At 37.1% G+C, this 10,408-nt stretch overlaps 1 protein-coding gene across 2 annotated transcripts; it reads left to right on the top strand.

The window, feature by feature from the left end:
- LOC146456380 (gamma-aminobutyric acid receptor subunit alpha-3-like) lies at positions 1–9,384 on the top strand. 2 transcript variants are annotated; one of them, XM_085093170.1, is made up of 9 exons: positions 1–136; positions 1,692–1,769; positions 1,855–1,925; positions 3,257–3,336; positions 3,698–3,918; positions 4,731–4,813; positions 5,685–5,813; positions 6,425–6,774; positions 9,040–9,384. In XM_085093170.1, the coding sequence occupies exons 2-9, from the start codon at positions 1,696–1,698 to the stop codon at positions 9,364–9,366; spliced, it is 1,335 nt and encodes a 444-aa protein (XP_084949296.1). In that variant the 5' UTR covers positions 1–136; positions 1,692–1,695; the 3' UTR covers positions 9,367–9,384. The 2 variants fall into 2 exon arrangements, with proteins under 2 accessions (XP_084949296.1, XP_084949297.1); XM_085093171.1 differs by lacking the exon at positions 1–136 and adding an exon at positions 538–761.
- The last annotated feature ends 1,024 nt before the right edge of the window (positions 9,385–10,408 follow it).

The raw sequence follows: 10,408 nt of genomic DNA, 5'->3' as shown, positions 1-10,408 counted from the left end.
GACCAACCGTATGAAATAAGGTCGAGTGCAGGCACATGAAGAGTTAATTAAATTACTTACGCCAGCAAATCTACCTTGTTTGATTCGTAATCTTACCTGGATTAAGTTGGCGGGGTTAAAAACATCTCGACTAGTGGTAAGTTGATATGGTTTACTCTTGTTTGCTTTACTCAAACATGTCTTTGCTACTCAAATGACGTTTCTTGTAAGCAATCCGATTTTGCGAAACTTTACTGTGTTCGCTCTACCGTTCTAAAATGTTTTCAGTCGGGTTTTGATGTCGTTGCTTGTTTATATATGCTTGTTTCTGATTTTTGGCACTGCAACCGATCTGCAAGTCAACAGGATTGAAAGTCAATTGTTAAAAAAAGCGACCTTAAAACTGAGCCGACAGCTGCAATGAATGCCAATTTCATGATTGCAAAATCTCCAACTCCAGCTCCCTTCAACTCAGTCCTTGCGGCGATAAATTGATTTGCAAAAACAACAACAACTAAAATATAACCAGAGAAAGACTTTACCTGGTCTCCGTAAGACTCGAGCTTTGCTATGGCGAATAAACTCTTGCCAAATATCTTCGTAGCTTTTATAACGATCAAGTAAAAGATTGTAATGCCATTAATTCAGGTATGTCTTGAGTGAGTGGCATAACAATTATAAACCAGTATTGTTGGGCATCGATGGAAGAGTTTTCACTGACAAAAGTAGGGAGAGGTCGGGGGTTTCAAGACATCAAAGACATCTTCAGAAGATAAGACGAGGTTTGATTTTTGTATTAATCAAAATACTCTTTAACAACGGTTTTCAATAGAGCAACGAAGTAATTTTTGATGTAAAGTATAGGAAATGTAATTTTTGTTTGCTTTGCTTTAAATTTGCGTAAAGACACGTACATTCTCAACAACTAAATGCAAAACGAAAACCATTTTGTCGCTCGCACACCTTGTCCGGGCTTGTCTATAACATGTCTTTACTTCGAGTTCCGATTGGTTTACTGATCGAACTAGTGTTTTCGTCTTTTGTGATTTTGGTTTTTCACTAATATAATCGCTAAACTGAGTTGCCATTAGGAAGTTAAAGAATTTTATTGAATGAAGCATCGATCTCTGACGCTTAGAAATGTTTGAAGTTTTTGAGAATCTCATGAAATTTAGCTTATTTCTTTCGCTTAAGAAGTTAACGTTTTAATCCAAGTCACACGTGCTTTTACAGCAGATTTTCTTGCTTTGAGACTGAATGGTATCCAGACGTCGGCGAAAATTTACAGTCATGGCATTGTTTTTTAAATAACAATATGAGAAGCTTAATATGTTTTCAATTGCGTTTTTGGTTCGCAAAGGTTTTGTTCAAACTGGCGTCCTACCCATAAGACGTTGTATCGGGCCAGTGACGTAAAAACAACTCACTATATCATTCCCCACTCCACTGATTGGAACACTAAAAACAGATATTTTAAACATGTTTATGTTTTATATTCGACACTTGAAGGGGGCTGCTTATATGAAATTCTATCAGACATTTTCGCTGGTTAAAAATAGAATACAAATCTTCAGGTTGATGTGCACCCTGAAGATGACAAAGTTGTCGAATTAAACATTTCTTTTGCAAAAATTTCATTACTAAACATTTAGCGTAAAGTTTACAAATATTAAATTCTGTTTCATGCGTTTTTCCTTTTCTTTAATATGCAGGAAAATGACAGCTTTGAGATTGTGGACAGTTTCCAGAGTTCATTTTTCTCTCTGGTTTATCTTGGCCTGTTGTGGGTGGTAAGTGCTTCCTAAAACATCAACTAAACCATTTATTATTGCTTTAGGCTAACGCAGTAACGACATTTGTCTTTATTCCACTCAGGGTCTGCTGTGAAGATGATGTAATAAGCAAGTTTTTCTCTGGCTATGACAAAAGTTTACGGCCTGATTTTGGTGAGTAGTTTATGAAAATGTTATGATCTAGGGACTTATTCTGGGCGTTGGTAGCAAAGCGGTCAATTAAAAATTATGTTTCTTCACAAGCACTAAATACAAAACACCGCCACTAAGCATATCAAATGTTGTATACAAATTCACTTGCCCCGGCTGCAATTCCTCGTGCATCGGCAAAACAAACAGAACTCTGCTTGTCCGTACACAAGAACATGCGACCACGGACAAAGATAGCGCTATATATAAACATCTGCGCTACTGTGATCAGATCAAACAAATGCAAGGTTTATGCAATCTACGGGACATTTTTTTATTAATAACAACCCACCTTCTACTGCAATGAACAAAGAATATCTCGCCCATACCGTGCATGTTAACACAAAGATAATAGACAACGATGATAATTTGAATTTACTACTATAAAAAGAAGCCTACCATATCAAGCGTTCAGCACCATCTTTGAACAATGGTTTAAAAGCTAGCAGAGAACTATGCCTACTCTCCTGACATTTTCGTCTTGTTTTGTATTTTTCATGGGCATGTCTTGAATTGCTAATTTACCATTTTTCAGTATTTAAATCATAGCTACTTATTGTCACCTTAGTCTGAAGATGATATAGTATCATATCGAAATATAACAATTAAGTACACCAAATTTTCCTTGCATTTGTCGTCCATATCATTGACACGATGCACTTACTCGGAATTACATCTATTATTTATTTTTTAAAATTATCAGCGGGTAATGGTTTTTGTGGTTATATATTTTAACTATTGTTAAGGCCTGGCTAAACTAGGAAACATTGTTGCGGAAACATTGTTTCTTGTTATGTTTCCGGGGTGACTAAACTAGCGAGAAGCAAACAAAATGTTTTGCTGCCCCGGTGGCTAAACGAGGAAACATTGTTTCGGAAAACAGAGGGTCACGCATGCGCATAATAATAAACTAACTTTGTTGTTAGGAAACATTTTAATGAGCAGCACTGGAAACTAGTCAACATTGCTTTCACGGTGGCTAAACTGGGGTACATGTTTCGGAAGCAAAATTTGTGTCCGGGTAGCAAAAATGTTTTTGACCTGAGGCAAAAACATTTTCTTGTTTCCGAGCAGCAAACAAAATAAAATAAAATAAAATAAACCAACTTTCTTTGCTAATTACCTCACAGGATTGTGTTTCGACCAGATGCTGGTCCTAGCAGAATGGGTCTAATAGTAAACGTCACGTCTTAAAGCTCCCATAATTCAGAGGGGTTTGAACATAGCTTTGTATTCCCAAAATAATTGCTTCTGACAAATGAAGTACATCAACACTCGATTGCCTTATTTTGTAGACAAAGGTAAGGCGAGCCCAACAAAGGTTATGGTGGAATTAGAAGTGGAGTCCTTTGGAAACATAGAAGAAGCTAATATGGTATGGAATCTGAGCGTAACCTGTTTTCGTCATCGTATTACTTGTTTTGAATATATGAAAAAATACTCTCAACCTGGTTTTGGCCACATGTAGTGTTTTACATTGAAAACAATAACAATTGATTCATTCACACATTAGAGCACTTTTCCAATTAGTGTCGAAAAAACAACATAAATAAAAAACTAAAGCAATTCACTCTGGCTAAAACAACAGACGTAAAAAGCAGACTGAACCAATCAGGATTCGTAGCAAATATTATAGAGTACAGCATAGTAAAACTGAAGCAAACGGAAAATTCCTTGAAAACCTCGTTAATGTTGTCGTGCTCTATTCTCCTGATTTTAATTTTTACAATGCCCAGGAATATAAAGTTTACATCTACTTCCGTCAGCGATGGAGGGATTCACGCCTGGCAGGCAAACTTAACGGAACCCTCGTCATAAAAGGCGGCGATATCGAGAACATCTGGGTTCCAGATCCCTATTGTTACAACGCGCGTGAATCAAACATGATGATGCCAGACGAGGAAATACACAGCAGCATCATCATTCAGCCCACTGGAGATGTTTTCTATAGTAAAGGGTAGATACGTTTGTTATAGTGAAAATTCAAGACGCATTTGTTTGCTTTAAACTTAAATGGTAACATTTCTGTTCAAATGCAATCTAAATGGGGCAAAATTCGAAAAGGAAAGCCCAGTCATTAGCTCCCATGAAACATATCTATCCTGGCTCCGAAGTAGCGTTCTCTTTGCTATTCGTTTAAAGTTGTGTTAATTGTTTTTGTTAAGAATTGTTCTTAAATAAGACTTTCAGTTATCCCCAAATGAGAATCACCCGTCTATCAGAATATCAAAATTTACAAGAAATGAATCGACTATCAGTGATCCGTCCAATCAGCACCCGATAACAGTATTTTATATCTAAAAAGACGGTGGAATTCTAACAAATGTACAGGCACCCTCGGTGGCTTCCCCTCTCCCCTCACACACAGTTGGCGTACGTCCTATTTCCTTCCACGGCTAAGATCGTTCTAACAAATGTACAGGCACCCTCGGTGACTTCCCCTCTCCCCTCCCACACAGTTGGCGTGCGTCCTATTTCCTTCCACGGCTAAGATTGTTCTTTGGCATTCTCTAGGAAACAAAAGAAGGTTTAAGTATATACCTCGTTAAAGTACCTACCTTAAGTGACCTCGGTACTAGTCATTAGGTGTATATTGTATGATCCAATTTTTTCCTGATATATACCCGTGTTATTTTAAACATAACGGATGGTACGTCGCTCATTCTTTGCTGATTATTTTTTTTTAAGTCTTTATTATGCTTTTTTTTTTACATTGACTTATTCTTTTTCTTGTGTTTTATTCTCATTTTTTTTTTCACTGTCATTTAGCGTGAGCGTGCTTGCCTCTTGCAACATGGACCTCCATAGTTTCCCACATGATTCACAAAAATGCTATCTCAAATTTGGAAGTTGTAAGTAGCCATAATCCAAGATACAGCTGACAGCTGTAAGACCCGCTCACAAGATACGGCAAAGTTCAATTGAACTCTGCGGGTTAATTATTAATTAAGTTTCATGTCTCTATGATCTACCTCGGAAATTGTCAAATGATACAACAGCATTAATATTTCACTGCACCAGGGACGGGACCCTTAGTTATCTCCTCATTTCTCAAATTTGTATAAACAAACACAGTTTGATCCGATCGAATTATTTTGCAGCAAATTAATTTAAATTGCCGAAATTTTTAAGGAAGAGAATCTGACTCCCCGAATTTCACAACCTGTTGTTGGCTTCCCGAAAATTGTTCTGACCTTTTTTTGCATTTATAGACGTATTTACTCCTACGAAAACAAAAGGGATTAATTTTTCAGCGTTACGAAACTTTGAGGTGAATTCTCACTAAAATGCAAGCTTTACTCACAATTTAATCCGAGTTTCTAAGGCGGATGAGGCCTTTCCGAACACACATTCTACCGAAAAGAACCTCTGGGTGCCACTGAGAGGTAAAGGAATTGATAGAGATAGATAGATAGATATACACAGACAGCAAAAAAACCGACCATATAGACAGACAGATCGACGGACAGACATTCAGACCGGCAGACAGATGGATTGGTAGGTCGTTAGAAAAATGGTAGATTTGCAGTTGGCATTAATCCTACCAGAAAAATCTATAAATCAAAGTACGAGCTACATCAGCTATACTAGTGAACCATTAGCCATATACGTGCACATCCAATCACTCCCAAGGTGAAGTCGTGTATTCTAAATATCTATAAAGGTCTAGAGTTTCCTCTCCATCGCTTAATCAGTGTTAGAGTAACTTTGTTTTTGTTACAGATAGTTACACGACGGATGATATTATCTTTGAATGGAATATGACACAAGTCAACATTGGAACGAAACAAATGGCCCAGTTTGGCTACGAAGGAGCAGAGTTATCTTCTGATATGAATGTTTTCTCCGTAGGTAAGCTTATTATACTACTATTGTGATGGAGGAAAGGTTAATAAAATATCAGTCATTGACAATGGGTTATGGCGTTCTAATTTTACCAGCTTTTCGTGATGTAATATGTTATCAAGTTAATGACCTGATATTATAAACAAATCAGGATAGTACGCAAAGCCTGTGATTAGTTAATTCCAATTTGAATGCTGTAATTATAACTTCCACACACGAATCGTACACCAAGTGAACTTCATCGTCAACATGTTTCAACCAAACTCGTATATGTACCATCACTCAATGAGCTGAGAGTTGTATGAATCCTAATGCATGGTTTCTTATGACAAAGACGTCTCTGTCGCCGATAGTTCCCTCTTTTAAAAAAAGCTTTCCTTCATAGAAATATTCACTTTCCAGTTGAGCATCCTTCTCTGAAAGTAAACTCGTGACAACAAGAGCAACAGAAAAAAAAAATTATGTTGATAAACGAGACAACTGTCTGATTATGACAGAAATCCCATGAGAAGGGTTGATTCTTTCATGGTCAGACTGTGAAGCGTCAAGAAGACATTCCACCTCAAACAAAATATTTTACGTGGGAGGGAATTGAATATATTGTCATTAAATTACAGGTACCTACTCAACCATCACCGTGACTTTCTTATTCAAGCGTCGCATTGGTTATTTCCTTATCCAAGTCTACTTCCCGGACATTTTTGTCGTCTTGCTTAGTTTGATCGTTTTCTGGATGGAGAAGGAAGACATTGGCAACAGAATGGCCCTGGGGATCACCTGCATCTTAACCATCATGTTCCTTCTTGGTTCTCTGAATGGTACTCTGCCTAAAGTCAGCTACCCAAAGGCACTAGACTGGTATCTACTTATGTCTTTTGTGTTTGTCTTCTTGGCCTTAGTGGAATGCATAATCGTTTACATTTTGAATATGAGCGCGATAGAAGATAAAGAAAAGATCAAGTGTAAGGTTGGTTATTGATGTATCTGTAGTAAACTCCAGCAATGATTTATGCTTAGATGAATTTTTCAGAAAAATTAAAGCAAACCCGACGTCTTCCAACAATAGTCGAGTCTATGACCTTTGATAACTAGTTCTGATGCTCTACCACTGGGCTACAGGAGATTCGTGTGGCCGGGCTAGGCCATTAAACTAACTTCATGTGACAAACATCCTGCATATATCTAGGATTTGAATCTCGATGAGTGGCATAAGTGAATGAAATGTGATGTTATGTTTTTAGCCTCAACACATAAGATCGTATTTCTTTCAACGATATACATTCTATGAATAAACAGATTATTCGTGTCTGCAGGAGGGATTGGCATGCCTCGATTACTAGTTTGGGCGTGCAAATCAGGTCTACTGCAAGATGGAGGCATTATTTTGTTTTGTGATTGACGGTACTCTGCCCCTGAATTTTCCGTCTCCACATATTTTGTCTTTACGGTATACATTCCTCAAAATCATTTACAATCGAAGAGTTAACAAACCAATAAAAAGGGGTCAATTTGTAAAGCAATAAAAGCGTCCGTTTAGTTACTTCACTTCTATCTTTCTTTGAGGGTCAGTTAATGTCAAGGGATGGAGCTTCTTTGTGGTTTTTATTGCGTTTGGTTGCTCAGTTATTTCCATTTGTATATGTAATCGCATGAGGCCGAGTAAAATTAAGGATTATTTTCACCCGTATTTTCCAAGTTTTCGCAAATTGCATGAGTCGCGAAGACTTTGAAAATATTAATTCTACAAGAAATCATTAAGATTACGGTTTATAACATAGAGGGCAAATTTTCATAAAACTATCGAGGCATTCGTAAAACAGTCAGCCCCGGCCGGAGTAAAAATACTGACCCGTAAGCAAAATAATCAAACAATTAACTAGTTTCTTAGCGTACAAAGCAGACAAAACGAGAAAAAAAATGATTGTTATATACATGTAATTAAGAGAAAATACAACTCTAATTCATGAGCAAGCTAACAACAATTAAACCAAATGTAAGGGATCAATTAATTGATCACCTGCGCTGTGAAGCTTTCTCAGTTAACCACTTGAAAATCACACGAACACAGATCGATAAAAATAGCAAACCGTGGGTCCAAACACAGAACTTGTGGAGTAATTTCTTTCACTGATCATGAATTTAACCTGCTCCTTCCTCCCATCAAAAGGACACTGTTATAACTGTTTGGTTATCGTTCGTTGGAAGAAACCGGCCGTAGTGAGGTGAAAGCACTTGTTCGCGACCATGAATGATTTCAGTTTGTTAACCAAACAAATCCGATCATGTTTTTAGCTTTTGACACAAATAATCTTTTGCTGTTTCATGTAAGAATCATGCAAATGTTCACCTTTATGAATTTCCTTGGTAGCTGTATCACTTGATTTCCAAGTATTTTTGGCACAAGTAATCCGGCTTAAAAAGTCAAACTCCAAAAAACCTGAAAGAAGTCGTTGTTGTTGTGGCGCAAAATGAAGAAACCAACAAAACGTAGAAATGGGGGGTCAACCAACCAGGAGCAAGTATTTTCGCCGCTCGAACAATCAGGACGGAGTAATTTTGCCCCTGTTGAAAAGAAAATTAAGAAAAAAATGCCCTCTTTTTCGACCAATCAGCATTCAGTAAAAAATACACTCCCCCAAAGCTACCGTTGAAGTAGCAATGCGAACATTTTTTCTTTATGTATTTAAGACAATTCCTAATTGTTATTGTTGTCAAGAATCAGTAGCATGCACACATTAATAATGTGTCAAGAACAACTTGACATTTGTTTAGTGAATAAAAGAACCCCAGGGTTTATCTTTTGCCTGTACTAAGAACGTTGCTAGGTGTATTCTGATGCGTACTTTTCGCTCGTCTATTTATTTATTTATTTATTTTTAACGAATTTGTATTTTTTAAAACGTCCGTCACATTTCTTATTGCATACACATTCCGCGCATCATGGGATGGTCTAATAAGCTAGGGATATTTAAGGACATGGCCTCCTAATACAAGAGTGCAGGTTTGCGACTGCGCGAGAAATCAAACCAGCTGTTAGGAGGAGTTGAGAACATTAAGCGAAGCCAAGCAAATTATTAGAGAGAAATGGAAATAAAAATTCAATCTTGAAACTATTCCATTATTTTTATGCATGTTAATTTGAAAGCTATTTAGAAATAACATAAATTCTCTAGTCTTCCTGCATAGTCATAGACTTGAGGCACCCTCCTTAATTTCCATATTTATTTAATAGATCAACGAAGTGCCTTTGTCCAGGAAAATTTCTCAGTCCCTAAAATCATTGCAAGCCATTGGTACAAAGGACGTCTCTAAATCTCCCGAACGCAACGGGAGAACTGGTGAAATTAACATGGCCGCTGATGATGATCTCGAAATGGTTTTCAGAGCAAACAAAGCTAGCAAGACAGTGGTGGATGATGGGTCGGTCGCTGATTTAATCGGAACCAGCAAAAAAGAGACTGCCGCTGACAACATTGACAAAGTCTCGCGAGTGCTTTTTCCTTTGCTATTTGTTATTGTTAATGTGGTTTACTGGGTTTATTTCACACTTGCTGGTTAGGGCCAAGATAAAGTCGTGCGCCCACTTCAATCTTTGAATCAACAACGTGTGGGGAAGGGGTCAGGTGGATTTTTCATTGTTTTTGCGTTTGTGTTTCAAAAAAATTCACTGGTTGATTAATTGATCAGCTATTGAATTTCAGACAGGTTTCTACACATCACGATCAGTACAGCGGTAAGATCTCGCACTGAATAAATTATAATATTTTTTGAACTTTTGGAAAAAGTCTTAGAAATGTTTTAGTCTTATGATTAAATCTCAAGACTTGTTAAAACCATGTGTTGGGAAATGTCATTGCCATTTTTCGGTAATCGTTAATTTGATGTTTAACACGTTTTGTTTTTAATGTTTGCAGTAAATTATAACGTTCGGAAATAATGCTACCTCATTTGACGCTAAACTGTAAAAATTTCATTTTGTAGTTGGAATCAAAAAGAGTGGAATTTCGTGCCTTGAAGATTTAAGTCATTTTGATGACCAATGGTTAATTCCTGTTAGTATTTAGTATTTAGTATTTATTCATATTCTGGATAGCATTTGTTTTTAACCTTACAACAATGCCCTTGTTTATGGGCGAAATTCTCTCACCAGTGTCTCTCGAATAAACGATTTACTGGGAATGGCTTTCCACTGGTTTGGTATGCACTTAAACAATTGCTCATCTCAGAGTTAGTGAAGATCAGATGGTGTGCACACTACGATAACGTTGCATTGTGGATGTGAGATTGTCAAAATGGCGGCGAAGAGGAAATCGGCAAAGTTTGTGCTTCGTTTATTGGTAGAAAGATTGGTTATTTGCGCTTGTTTTCTATGCTTGCAAGACTTATTACTTACCTAGTCCGTATTTCTATTCCCATCGTTAGCAATTTATGCTATTTTAAGATTCATGTGAAACATGCAACCCTAAACTTCATCCTCAGGGAGCAATGTAATTTGAACTGTTCTTCTCTCAAGGTGTTTGTCGCTATAGACCTTAGTGTTTTTTTTTTCTCTGAAAAGCTTCGGTACAATTAGAAGAGCATCTGAAACTATTTTCATGGCG

The sequence above is a fragment of the Pavona decussata genome, unplaced genomic scaffold (assembly GCF_977016875.1).
Source record: "Pavona decussata unplaced genomic scaffold, jaPavDecu1.1 SCAFFOLD_255, whole genome shotgun sequence".
Classification (NCBI taxonomy): Eukaryota; Metazoa; Cnidaria; class Anthozoa; order Scleractinia; family Agariciidae; genus Pavona; species Pavona decussata.
The sequence above is the reverse complement of the archived record's forward strand: the minus strand, read 5'-3'. Positions and strand labels throughout refer to the sequence as shown.

Excerpts from the sequence above, each read along its gene's own strand:
- LOC146456380 (XM_085093170.1), top strand. The coding sequence starts at position 1,696 with ATGACAGCTTTGAGATTGTGGACAGTTTCCAGAGTTCATTTTTCTCTC. Across the intron at positions 3,919-4,730 it reads GATGTTTTCTATAGTAAAGG|CGTGAGCGTGCTTGCCTCTT; the intron begins GTAGATACGTTT and ends ACTGTCATTTAG. Across the intron at positions 6,775-9,039 it reads AAGAAAAGATCAAGTGTAAG|ATCAACGAAGTGCCTTTGTC; the intron begins GTTGGTTATTGA and ends TTTATTTAATAG.